Here is a 14,587-nt window from a genome sequence, read left to right on the forward strand (position 1 = left end):
GCTGGTAAAACGTGGGTGGAACAGAAGTCATGTATGGCAGTCAGCAATGGTTGTGTAAACGTGGGGGGAGACGGGGACTTGGCAGATGTGAACACTCAAGATTAAAACAAGTTGCTAAAAGTGGCCCAGGCTCTAGATTTTGCAAAACACATGGTTTTTCCAGCTCACTCAATGTTGCCGTGAAAACTTATCAGTTCAATAACATAAATGGTATTTAAGTCTAAAAAATATTTCCATAGATTTAAAAAGAAATTCAATTCTTAATTTTCTATTTTTCAACATCAACATATTTAAAACCAAATTAAAGCTACAGAATGCTTTCTTCAAAATAAATCTTGTGGGGAACCCACCATGTACTACAAATAGAGCCACTCTGGTTGAGGAAAGGGTGACTGCTGAGGCAGCCACGTTGGTAACATCACAGAAGCCAGGCAGGCTCTGGGGATCAAGGACACAAATCCAGGCTCTGTGCTAAGGGAAGAGAAACAGCAGCAAGATGTGCAACAGTCAGGGGATATTTTATTAATTACACTTTAGTCACATCTTAAATGACAGTTACAAAAGACTGTATACAAGTATGATCTCTCATGTGCCATTTCTTGATGGGAATTAGAGGCAAATATTTGAAGGATACCAAAGGTAGAAATAGTGTCCTTCTGCCTTATTCACTTTCCTTTTTAAAATGCTTTCTTTAGTACTGGGTCTCTTTGCATTTCCAGTTCTAAGGTGGATAAAATTCAATGGTTTGAGAAGAGGCAACCTGAGCACTTCTCCTTTACACACAGATGACAAGGAAACAGGGCAAGCAGACCACATCTAGTATGTTAGATTACATATGCTAGAATCTGGAGCAACCATGCCCAGTTTCCAATGTGGCTCTGGAATCTACCATCTGAGTTACCTTGGGCAAGCAACTTAACCTCACTAATTCTGTTTCCCTTTGGGTAATGATACTATTCACCTCGTAAGATTGCTGGAGTTTAAAGAGATAGCTCATCTAAAGGGCTTGGTACAATGTCCAACACACAGCATATGCCCCAGAGTGTTTGCTCTGATGACGTAAAGACAGTAATGGAGAGCTCCCACTTTGATTTCGGCCTGTTAGATTCATGTGCACACACATCTCCCTCAGCAACAGTGATGTGTTTGATTTTTAAAGTAATTATAAAATGGTAATGGACTGATAACAGGCACCCTGTGGATAATCAAAAGTTGATAATACTTATTCTGAATTCTTGGTATTTGCAAAAGTAAGGGGCTAGAAACCTTCAAGGTCAAAATTTAAGTGTTAGCTTAAATAAAAGCCAAAGAAGCTATCTGGGAAAACAAACAACCCAAAAGACTATCAATATTTCTAGTTGTTCCAAACTCAACATACACAGAGATAAGGTACAAGAATGAATCAGCCACAACAGGTGTCCATGAAAGGCTGAAAAATTAGAAACACCTGCAATTACTCTAGAAGGGTATTATTTTAGAACGGTAGCAAACACTGCTCCCCAAGTGCCCTATCCATTAAAAAATAAAATAAAATGCTGCCTTCAGCACCCCAGATACTAGCTACAGTGCACTGAAAAAACAAAACAGAATTAAAATTTCTCATGAGAATCACAACTTCATGATTGTAAAGCATTCAGTCTTCATAAATGCAACCGGTATTTTAAAGTTTGTGGGTTTTTTTTTTTTTTTTGGTGTATCAAAACTATATAGGTAGTCTTGAAAAATGAATAAAATTTATTTTAATTTTTAAAGGTCTCTTGCTAAACATCTACCTTGAAAATATATTCCTAAGGTAGAGTCCATTTCATAAAATTTATTTCTATTGTTTTCATAAATCAAACTCACTTGCTAAAATTTCCTTCAAGCCTTCAAGAAATAAAACTCTTTCTGATTTTACATGTATAAAGCTGCTGATATGCACAGTGCACCAAGAACTAAATTAGAGACTGCAATTCTGATTTCTAAGAGACTTGGCAGGTCATGTAAATAAGAGGGCCTGTCAAGGCTCTTAGATCAATTGATTTATTATTATAAGAAACACAGGACTAAAATGATTCATTTCTAAGGATGGTATGCCTGGGCCATTGGTAAAGCCATCAAAACTATCCCTTCAAATAGAGAAAGATATGTTGGCAAAGAAAGAGCTAAGATATTTTACATATGGACAACTAAGGTAATTACTGTATTTTAGTAATTCATATCATAAAACTGTTGATTATATTCTAGATAGTTATTTGATTCTGCTAGGAGGCAGACAACACAGGTCCCTCTAGAATAAAGAAATTATATGAGGTAGTAAAACATTTTATCCTCTTGACAATAATTCCTTGCATTGCCCCTTAAAAAAGATAACCATATCAGTAGGCTTCAGGAGACATTTGGCTTCTTATGACTCAATTGCCTTATACATTTTTGGGGAAAAAAAAAAAAAATATATATATATATAATTTTTTACAGAATCTGAAATTGTAAAGTTTAAGACTTTATCCAAAATTAATCATGGATTCACAATTATCTTTTTTATTTTTCAAATTCTCAAAGGAAGGAACAGAACACTATCTTCCTGAAAAAGTAAAACAAAACACCAAGCATCTCTGGTAGGAACTTTTCTTTACAGCCAAATACAAAACATTTAAACAGCTGTGGAAATATGTCAGCATCATCCTATTGTTTGGTGGAAATGGAAAGCCTCAAGTTCTGTTCCTCCTTCCAAATCTGTGAAAACTGATTTTAATGAATTACCAATACAAACAGATTAAGAGAAAACTAAAAAAGCATTCTGGTTATTATTATTAAGGAAGAATTTCTTAGTGTTGATTAGTAGAGTACTACTACATTCATAAATATGGCTATACCTTATATTCTCACTCTTAACTTACTGAGTGATTATTAGACACTGTAAACTTTTTAAGTTCTATAAAAGATTGCCCTTTTCCTATGGCTGCTTAATTAAGTACTAACCTTTCAATACTGTGGGCCCAATTTAGTTATCTTTAATAGGTTCTCTATTGCATTCTGAGTTTTAGTGCCTGAAGTTCCCTAAAAATCTTATCTTTTGAAATTCAGCTGACTACTGCTTTTCATCCCCATAATCTATTCTTTCTAGACTGGAGCCACTGCCAGGACTCTTCACAACACCACTGTTCCAAAATGTTTGCTGTTAATTCAGTAAGGAGAGTGGCCTCCGTCCCATGTTCTTGATAACACCAACCACTCCGCCTTTACCTTCGTTTCCCTGGGGAGAAAGATCACAGAAGGGAGAAAACTTTCTCAACTGATAGATGACAAAGCAACTCATTAAGTAGTTGACTAGAAAGATATTCAGCTGGTGTCTAGGTACAGATAACTTCGAAACATGCTTTCTCTTTTCCTTGTCAACTTTTTTTTTAAACCTTGACTATTCAGGCTTTCTCCTAGATTCCTGACACATTTAAGGTCAGCATCTCTAAATATTTATTTTATGCTTATATAAAAATTAGGAAACATAGATAAACACATCTATCTCATTAGAAAAGCAATTAGTAAAGCAATGACATTTTGGTGTACAGCATTTCAAATTTTTTGTAGGTTTCTATTTGCATTTGTGTACTTATTTTTAAACCTTCCCAGGTGGCTGAGCAGTAAAGAATCTGCCTGCCAATGCAGGAGAGGCAGGAGATGCGGGTTCGATCCCTGGGTCAGGAAGATCCCCTGGAGAAGGGAATGGCAACCCACTCCAGTATTCTTGCCTCGAGAATCCCATGGACAGAGGAGCCTGGTGGGCTATAGTCCAGGGGGGTTACAAAGAGTTGGATACAACTGAGCACACACATAGCACATTTATTTTTAAAATTAGTATCATGATATATATGACATCTTATTATTAATTAGGAAGAAGAAACGACAACTTCAAAAGCTTCTAACCTAAATCTATGGACAGACAGTCTTGCCATTTATCAGTTATATATTCTCTTATTATACCCATCAGGAAAGTATTACAGCTCTTTAGATAGAATAACATGACTACATTTAACCTTTAACCTTTGCTACTTTATAATTTTTTCTTGCTACCGTTAACAAGAGCATTTTTATACTGAAATTCCTAATTGTTAGTGCTTAGAGAGGCTAGTGATTTTCAAAAATTGTATTTATCACTTAGTAGGCATTTTCCATTTGCCAAAACTTTGCTAAGTGTGAAGATTATAAGACTTTGACCTATGTGTTTTGACTTTAGTTTGGAGACATGACTAAAGAAATGGTTTAACAAACAATAAGAATTTCAAAATCTGCACTCATATACATACCTTCCCACTAGCTATCATACAAGAGCTTTCTTTGCTCCTATCTAAAGCCAATCTCTCCTCTAGCAACTAGACACTATCTCTCCAACTACTTACAGGCATTGCTCCAGCAAGTCTTCCTCTTTTGTGTATCAACTTTTGCTTTCTATTGGGTGAGGGCCATCAGTTTACAAATGTTTCGCTATTTCTCCCATTTTAAAAGAAACTTCTCTTCATTCCACTCTACTATGTTTAAGCCAGTGGCTTTTAAAGTTATTTCGGAACTGACCGTGTTACTAAAGGAAATCCTGTATGAGTTTTTATAGTTATTTACTTGGTTTATCTGCAGATGCAAATTTGTTTCCTCTTATCTATTATCCATAGGTTTTAATTAAAAATGGTTAATTTTCTTTCTCATTATATTAATGAGCATTCTCCAAAATATATTAAATTTTAGAGATGAGAGTGGCCATGTGTATTTTATTGTTGTTCAGTAACTGGCTATTAGCTTGATAGTTTTCATCATGTTAAGAAAGAATTCTTCTATTCCCACTTAAAGTTTTAATCTATATTTAATATTGAATTCTTATCAAATGTCACCTTGGCATCTACTGAAACATGTTCTGGTTTTTCTCTTTTAATCCATGCAGATGACAGATTATAAATATACAAAGATATGTATTTACATTACTATATTTAAAGTTAATGATAATGAGAACTTTATGTAACATTTGCTTGATAGTTATGAAGCCTGACAACACAGTAAACTCTGTGGATTCCCTGCCCAACATAAGAGAACATTAGCAATAACATATCTACCCATGTGCTCACCTCCTATCCCTTCTGCCTGCCTTTCTATAACAGAGGTAACAACTATTCTAACTTTTGTGATTACCATTCCTTTATTGCTTTTAATAATTTAATCACATGTGTACCTACACAATACAGTTTGATTTTGCCTGTTATTAAACTTTATACAAATGGTGTCATACCATATGTAGACTTCTGCCCACTTAAGAGTTTTCACTGCCGTACTGCACAGAGCTCTAAGTCACTGCTTTTTACTTGTGTACTCTTTGATAATCAATATGCCATGGTTTAACTCTATTAGCCTGTCATTGTTCTTAACGAGTGTGAACAAAATTTGGCAAAAGGAGCTTCAAATTTCATAAATATTAAGAATTAAAAGTATCAACACTCGTGTGTTCATAACTAAACCAGTTTGCCTAACAATTGAAAAAAAGTAACTTTTAATAGACCTTAACAGAATTCCACCTATTAATACATCTTTTTTTCTTCTCACTACTGGACTGTCAAGTATACTTAAGCCCTATAAAACGTCTTTTCAAACTGTTTCTTGAAAAACCCGTTTCTTCCAAATCCCCCCATTACCAATGTCTCCTGGACAGATCCATCTTGACAGAACGAGGTACAGAGTTATTATCTGAACACCTCATGGACAGCATGTCCTGAACCAAACACTCCATGACTCCTGCCTCAGTGTGTTCTTTCATCTATTTTAGATCTTGAATAATAGCCTCACCATTCAAAGAAATGCTCATCATAAATATGACACCATCCTTGACGCCTCCCTTTCCTTCCTTGCCATATATAAGCAATATAAGTTAAGACAGCTACTGGATAAACAAACTAAAATGCATATCTGGTCACATGACTCCCTGGCTAAAATTTCTAAAATTAAAAAAAAAAGGAAATGATAATTTTGTGTATTGTTTTTTAAACTATAGATTGTGACCCATTGGAAAGTTATGACATAATTTTAGTAAGCTGCGACCAGGATTCTTTTAAATTGAAATAGAATAGAACATGTCAGAATATGCAGAGGGCATGTAGCTCAGAGGGTAAAGTGTCTGCCTACAATGCGGGAGACCAGGGTTTGATCCCTGGGTCAGGAAGATCCCCTGGAGAAGGAAATGGCAACCCACTCCGGTATTCTTGCCTGGAAAATCCTATGGACGGAGAATTCTGGTAGGCTACAGTCCACTGGGTCGCAAACAGTTGGACACGACTGAGTGACATCACGATAATTTCTTGTACTGTTTTTTAAACTATAGACTGTGACCCATTGGCAAGTTATGACATAATTTTAGTAAGCTGCGACCAGGATTCTTTTAAACTGAAATAGAATAGAACATGTCAGAATATATTGGTAAAGGATAAATAACGTGCTGTGAAACTTTTTGTAGCTGTTTGAATGTGTACACCTGTATCTGTAAAGGGTCACAAAGCAAAATGTTTTTCCTTACTGTGACTGGTTACTAAATGTGCTGAAAGCATCTACTATAGTAGTTTTCTATTGGGGAGACTGGTGGTCCCCTTCAGAAAATTATGAAAGTTATGAACCTTGTCCAAAAAAGAGAATGTATGCATACCTGCGTTTGTGCATATTCTTTTCATGTTCTTAATCACAGTGAACCTAGCTATTATAAGGAAATCTAGGGGGAAAATTTTTAAAAGCCAAATTTCCAGACCTCCTCATTGACCCTTAGAGAGATTTTATAGATAAGAAGCACTGATCTCCAAGGTGAAATTCAAGTTCCTTAAGATGGTGGGAATATTTGCCACACGTCCCTACCTCTCTGAGCCCTCCCTGACTCTCCCTCTTCCTGGTTGGGGAGATACTCAAAAAATGTTTCTCTGAATGTGAGAATAAAATGCTCACTGAACATTTATTATAGGCCGGCAAGGCAAGTGCAGTGATGAAAACAGGCTCTGGAATCAGATGCTTAGACTGTGTGCAGGTTCATTCACTCACTAATGGTGTGAGCTTTACCAAGTGGTTTAAATTTAAAGCCAGAGTTAACACACCTGCAGGATACGAGTATGTGCTTCACGGCATCCTAGCGAGGACTAAATGAAAATAACATGTGTAAATGTGCTTAGAATAGGGGTCTTAGCACATAATAAATATTCAATAAATTTTAGTTATAAAAATACTGAAAAAAAAACTGGAGTCTATAAACAAAATAATGGATGACTATGCACTTATGCTAAATATACTACAAATTATAAGACTAGTTAAGAGAGATTTTGAAAATTCCTAGCCTGGTAAGGGCAAATTCATTAGCCTCAAAGCATTTATATGTGCTTTTTAAGTCTTTAAGTCAGTAAAATTCTTTTCTTCTAAACTTGTTTTCAAAGCAAATTACTTTTATAAGTTAAAAATTTTAGCCTAAAAATAAGTTTGAGAACATTTTAATTTCATACTCTTGTTCCTTCCAGTTTAAATCACAATTCAAGAATGGTTATAAATATTTACCTTCCCTATAAATTCTTCAGATTATCTAACATATGGAGCTAATAAGCAAACTTGTCAAGGGTAAGGTCAGGAAAGAAAACTTTGGAAAAGATTCTAGTTAGATAAAATCTTACTGCAGAATACACCAACTCTCTAAATATTTCTACTGTACTGCTACCGTTAATTGAATCTAAGATGCCAGCCCAGCTGTACGGCTGTCCATGATTTTATGTACCACTGCATAGTATAAAATGCTGACAAACTATGACACACCACTAAGATGCTGCTGCTAATGAGATACGTTTCTATCCAAAGATGTTAAAGGTTAAGAAATGTCTTGCAATCAGTGATATATAGTAATTTTGTTGCTGTGTTAAATATTGTTTGAAATAAGATCTAAGGCTTCCACATATTCTGCTAAACTGTTTTTCCTGCTTTAAATTTTGGCTTTTCTTTTTAATAGATCATGTTCTTATAAGGATAAGGCCTTGCACATAGTAAGAGGTCAAAAGAGATTTAAATACTGCTTGTGGTTCAAATTTAGGGATGGATTAGCTATAAGAACCATAGATATTATAGGATGGTTAAAGATGATTACTTTTCAAGCTTAAATAAGTGAGTGCTGTTAAAGTGACTATGTCTGTAACACAGGCAACTGAGCTTCACAAGTTTCAGTTTTTGGTGGGAAATGAAACAAAAAGGCAAAGCCATCAGTGGCAGGTTTTATTGACAAACAGGTGGTGTCAGGAACAAGAGCTGGCATTTCAAGGTCCACACCCTGTCTACCGTGGTGCCTGGTACACAGCAAATAGTCACAAAAGCTTGCTGAATGAAGATTGGAAGCTTAACTAACTGCTAAGAATGCCATTTATGGTATTGGTTGCAAGTTCAGATTTCAATCATAGTTCCAATAGCTGCTTTCTAAAGTGACTTCAATTTGATGAAGGACAGAGCTGGATGACTTAGTCTTCAGCTCTTTTGTGATCTCTGATATATACCAAAGTGAAATATTTCTTTCAAATTGGGTAATTTATTATTGTATTAACACCTTAGTAAATTAACATATGGTTGCAGTGCGTGTGCTCAGTCATGTCTGACTCTGCAACCCCAGGCTCCTCTGTCCATGGAATTTTTCAGGCAAGAATACTGGAGTGGGTTGCCATTTCCTACTCTAGTGGATCTTCCAGATCCAGAGATAGAATTCGCATCTCCTGCCTCTCCTGCATTAGGATTCTTTACCACTGAGCCACCCGGGGAAGCCCAATGTGTGGTTAATGAGGTAAAATTCAATACAGACATCAAAATGTTAACCACTGTAATATTAAAAAAAAAATTAAACCAGAACTGCCATTACAAAAGAATTTAATTTTAATGTTAAAATTAAATCTTTGTAGTATTAATTACATTCAGAGCTGAATGTGTAAGGGTAAGCTGTTAGTCAGCAACCTTTGAGCAGACTGACTAAACACAACTGTTGGCAAAACCAGTTGACGAGCCAAACCAAAAACAGCAAGGGAAAGCAGACTGCAGGCGTATCATCGAAGAGGGAATGGCAGTGCTGGGGATTTATTTTTATCTTTGCTGCTGTTTCAAGCAGATAGTTATCTTTGCTTCCCGGGTATCAAGTAGATTAGAGAAGGGTAGTCTGTGGGAAGTATTTGCAGGTGGGTTGAAACTGCCTACTAATTTCAAATACTGTATAATTTAGTTTTTCAAAACCAATCTTCTCTCCAGCCCCCCAAAAGGAAAACAAGTAATTAACAAAATATTTCTGAATGCTTTGCTAAGTTTGGAAGAAAAAAAAAAAATCCAATTCTGTTCTTTAGAGTTAATGGCTCTACTGCAAAAATTCTAACACCATTCAAGCCTTCAAAGTTAGCAGTTCAATGCTGATTTCATCCACAGAAGGTCACTGTGCCTTTTTGGAAAGCATACATTTAAAACCTGTTTGGCTGGCTCTTAATTGCTCCTTCTTGGTAAAGTGTGTGTGACTCAGTATTTTATAGGAAACATGACATGGTGGTACGTACAGAGAATATTTTTTTAATTTTCAGTCATCTTAAGGTTAATTTCTGAATTACACATGCAGCTTCTACCTTCTAAAGCCTCTGGGATTGCTGAGTCTGAAGCAAGCAATTAAATTAGAGAGAATTTTGGAACAACATTCTCATAACAAATACTGAGTTAATACTGAAGTCTGGAATCCTATTTACTGTGACAAAGTTAACATTTTTCTCACTGCCCTGGGACAATCATTCCCTGCACAGGAGTCCCTGGTGCCACAGGCAGGCAAGTCCACTCTGCAAGGCTGCCTCAGGCCAGCAGACGTGGCCATTATTTGCTGTGGAAAACCTTACCATCTCAGATTCTATCTGAATTATAAACATACCTTTTTGTGTATGAGGGTGTACACAGATTTTAATAGACCTTCTGGAATGTTATAAACCTATTTCCAGGATACAGTATTTTGTTTTTTCTGAAACCTTTGCTTTAAGATGCTGATTCATACCAATCAGAAATACATAAGCATTGTTCCTGAGAGTCCCTTGTTTCTACAGAGGAAGGTCTGGATTAAGTCCTACATTATTAATTCTTTCCTGAGTATTAGTCTGTATGTGTTTGTCACAAGTTCCCTGAGGGCAAAGCCTATGTCTTACCCATCCCTGTATCTCTGCACACTAAGCACTTAAGCAAAGCACTTGGCATCACTAAGGACTAAAGAATGTGTGTGCAATAAGTAAGAGACAAATGGAACAATAAAGTTATTAGTGCACCCACTGATTAGGCACCTGTTTATAGTTTATTGAAGAATTATGTTAGTAGATAATTGCATCAGCAACAACTGCCATTACTTGAAAATACTGAGTTAACTTGCTTCCAGCACCTCTCCTTTGAGAGCTGTCCAGTGTAGGGAGAATTCTCCCTGGCAGTGTAAAGACCTAGGCAGTACAGCTGTCTCCTTCAGCTGTGGGTCTTTAGATAAGAAATTTTCAACAAACATAAAAATACACAGTAATTAGTTTTTAAAACTTTACTGGAACACACATTTTTGGAAAATTTTCATCTACCACGTTTTCTAGTTAAAATATGATACAGAACTAACCTGATTTAGATAAAGCTTGCTCAACAATAAGGATGCAGCTTTTGGAAACTGTGTTCATTATGCCAATACACCCCTGTGAATGTGGCAACTTGAATACTTCAGGACTGTAGTGAATCTTACCAGCTTCTTTTTCTATCAATTAGAAAAGCTACCTTTTCTATCTTTTCTACAAAAATGCATAATTCTATGCATTTACTAGGCAATAGTAAACCTTTAGTTATGAGTATCCTAGGTATAGATTAGAACCATGAGGATAATCGGTTGAGCCATACTCTTAAAAATCAACAAGGTATTTCAGGCTGATTTATTCAGCTCCTGATATTCATGAGTTTTAAAAACATAGTCAACTGCTCCTAACAGTTATTTCGTCTCTTCAGAATTCATAAAATGCCTTCAACGACCATTCAATTTCCTGAGTACTCTCTTCCACAGAAGGTAAAGGGTGAGATGAAGTGTGAAAGACACAATTTACATTTTTTATGCTGCCCAACTGTGATGATAAAAATCCAGGTAATCAATGATTCTCAGAATTTTCCTCTTTAAGACCATACTTTGTTTAATGGTCCAGTCTGCATTTTCTTTTTCTTTTAGAAGAAAACTTTAAGAGAACATGTTCAGGCACAAAAGTAAATGTGCTTAAAAGCTAACCTGCCAAGACCCAAATTCTGACTTTCTAACAGAAGGGGGAAAATCCTATAATTAGTAACAAGAAACAGTATAACCATGCAGTGCTTAGTATCAGGGAAAGAAGAAATAATCTTGACACTAAATGTTCACTTTTAAAATGATGCACTGACATTTCATTTCTATTTCAAATATATCTACACAGGACACTGTCATGATAGTTAATTTACATTTTCAATCACATTTGATGTAAAGACTATACATTTGTTAGATTTGCCACATTCTTTCTAGGAAAACTTTCAAAGCACCTGGAACCCTATATTAGAAGACAACTAAAATTTCTCATTAAGAAAAACCCTTTTATGGGCAATCTAAGTTAAAACCTTCCAATTTTGAGTCCTAAACATTTTCCACATAGGAAAACTCTCTAAGGATACTTCTTTAGAGAGTTTTTAAAGCAATCAGCACCGGCAATGTTAAATTACCATGGCTCTCAAGAAAAACAGAGGAACACTGTACAGAAGACCCTCACATTTGTGGCTCTGTGTCCTCCCTGTGGGCTGTGCCAACCCACTCCCTCCCCTGCAATGACTCTTTGTTTTTACCAAGTCCCAAAGGGACGGGGAGGGCTCTGCAAAGAGAAGGGGGGAGGGGAGGCTGGAATGCAGCTGCAGGCTCTGAAACAATGCTGAGTCCATATATTTTGTTCCCAGTTAGAATAATAAAAAGGGGACTGCGGTGGGGGGTGGGGGACGGAGAAGACAGAGCCCAGAATGCGCAAGGTAGGACCCAGTGTCCTCCAGCTCTGAATACCTTCTGGGGCACTCCCTTCCCCCACACTCCCAGCCTTCCAACTCCAACAACCATTCATTTGGTTAAAAGCTTATCTGTTAAAATTCAAATGCCCATTAAGATTTAAACCCATCAGTTATTTATATCTAAATTACTTTTATCAGTGAACTCTACTCAGACAATAGAGTAGGAAGAGAGAATGGAGCTGGCAGAGATAAACTGAGGAAGCCTGGAAAACTAGGAAAGTTTGGGGGAGGTGGGTAGCAGATTTCAGAAAAGGAGGGCTGAAGTTTCAAATAGAAACTGCCTGCTCAGTAATGGTGCCTAGGGCCTGGGGTTAACAGGTATGCCATACAAGCCATATTTCTTCTGAGACTGCTAAAACCTACATTTCTGAATCAAGAGCTTGGAAGCCTGCACATATTGGTTCCTTGTTATTCAGTCTAACCTAGTCCCTCCTAAGAAAATATCCTTCACTTGCATTTCCCTGGCCTCCACTTCCCAACTGGAAGAATTATGGGAAGAGGGAAGAAGCAGACATCAAACAAGTTGTCAGCTGCTAGGGAGGGAAAAGGAGTTCAAACCCTTCTCTCCTCCCCTGAGTATTGTCCTCTCTTCCCAGATAACCCTTCACTGAAATGGGCAGCCTGGCTGAGCTCAGGAATTCCTGCCTCTGGAACATCCCTTCAGATGTTACTGATGCCACTGAAATTTGTAAAAAAGTTCAAGAAGCCTTAAGTGAACAACCAAAACTAGTATCTCAAGATAGAATCAGCATGCAGTAAAGACCATCTAAAAAGCCATAAAACAAAATTCAGAAGAACAATTGTTCCCATTAGGATCCCATTCATGAACACTCAGTTTCTGGGGGAGAAAAAAAGAGGACTTCATTATAAAGCTATCATGGAGAAGCAAACCTCTGACATCCACACACAAACATCTCCTTCATCTTAGCATTTCACAAGATTTAGAAGTACTCTTAGTTGGTGCTGAATGATACAATTAATCTCTTGGCTCCTGAAATGTTTTCAAGTTATGAAGTTTAAAAAGATTGTATTTATTCACATTGAATTTTTGCATTTTGTGACATAAAAATTCTCAAGCATATAGATTTATAATAAGCAGGAACAGGATCTTTCCCCCTCAGGTTGCCTTTTCACTACAGCTCTAAAGTCTATTTACAGATAGTCCAAATCTCCAAAATAGATAGTATTAGAGACAAATTTAGAAATGCATATTAATTTAAGTGATGGAATGACTGAGTCTACCATTTTATTAATATTAAACAGTAATAATAATAATTATAATAATACTGACACTACTCCTGTGAAGTTTATCATCTACTACAAATACAAAATTCATCAGTCCATTTTATTAGGGGTTATCACTTATTATACTTTTAAGTGCAGCAATAAAACAGACAATACTTTGTTTATTCCCTGTACTGGAAAAACTCAATTTTCTATATATACATTTTATTTCTTAGTATGTACAATCAAAGAAAGAAAGGCCATAGACAACAAAAGTTTGTTCATATTAACAACAATCACATAGTCATAACTTGCCTAAAATTAATGATTCTTTTCAGTTGCTTAATTGTGGTAAATAAAATATAATCTCTTAACACTATGACGTATGTTACACTTCAAAAAAAAAGTTAAAAGATCAAGTAGCTATGACTTGGAAATAACTACTCTCAATATCTGTATCTGAATTACTTTTTAAATAAATCAAGAAGATAACTCAAGTCTTAAAAGTATCATAAATTTACATTTAGTCACAAAGTTCACAAAATATGATTGACGTTATTAATATATTAAGAGGCACAGGTGAAAACAAATTTTAAGAGTTAAATGTAATACTGTGTAAGATTAGATTTTTTGCTAAATAAGAATACTCACCCCTTGGAGCCCTTGGAATTGAATTGAAGGTCGAAAAGGAATTAAATTCTATTAAAAGAAACATAAGAAACAAACAGATCAAACTTGGTTACTGGACACAGAACTAAACGTTTAACCTTTAAATCTATGCATTTGATCAGTGCTATAGTCTCCGTTACATACCTAGGTTTATATGTCATTATATTAAGCTGCCTTGATAAATGACACTGCACTATTATTGACAGTACAACCGAGGTATCTTTTGGCAGTGTAGCTAATCAGGTTTTTGAAAATGACTAACATGATTTGGAAAAAAATGATTAGTGTACTAATTCAATTTTACATGAAAAAATATTCTTGCTTAGTTTCTTGATATATTTTTCAAAGAGGTGGAGGAAAGCTAGAGATAATTAAAGGAATCTTGCAAAACCTTAACAGGATGCTAGTATAAAATTAAAATGTTTGAGGATGAACTGTGGTTTCCATTTTCTCACATTTTTAAAAATTAAATTTATTTAAAATTGAAGGATAATTGCTTTACAGTATTTTGTTGGTTTTTGCCAGACATCAACATGAATCAGCCATAGGAATACCTATGTCCCCTCCCTCTTGAACCTCCCTCCCACCTTCCTCCCCACCCCACCCCTCTAGGTTGTTACAGAGCTCTGGT

At 35.9% G+C, this 14,587-nt stretch overlaps 1 protein-coding gene across 1 annotated transcript in view; it reads right to left on the reverse strand.

The window, feature by feature from the left end:
• Positions 1-14,587, reverse strand: part of ELL2 (elongation factor for RNA polymerase II 2) — a 73,852-nt gene that overhangs the window by 39,253 nt on the left and 20,012 nt on the right. Inside the window, exon 2 of the mRNA XM_070794056.1 lies at positions 13,939-13,986. Coding sequence (XP_070650157.1) covers positions 13,939-13,986 — 48 coding nt within the window. The remainder of the gene's footprint in view (positions 1-13,938; positions 13,987-14,587) is intronic.

This window comes from Bos indicus, chromosome 7 (assembly GCF_029378745.1).
Source record: "Bos indicus isolate NIAB-ARS_2022 breed Sahiwal x Tharparkar chromosome 7, NIAB-ARS_B.indTharparkar_mat_pri_1.0, whole genome shotgun sequence".
NCBI classification, from domain to species: domain Eukaryota; kingdom Metazoa; phylum Chordata; class Mammalia; order Artiodactyla; family Bovidae; genus Bos; species Bos indicus.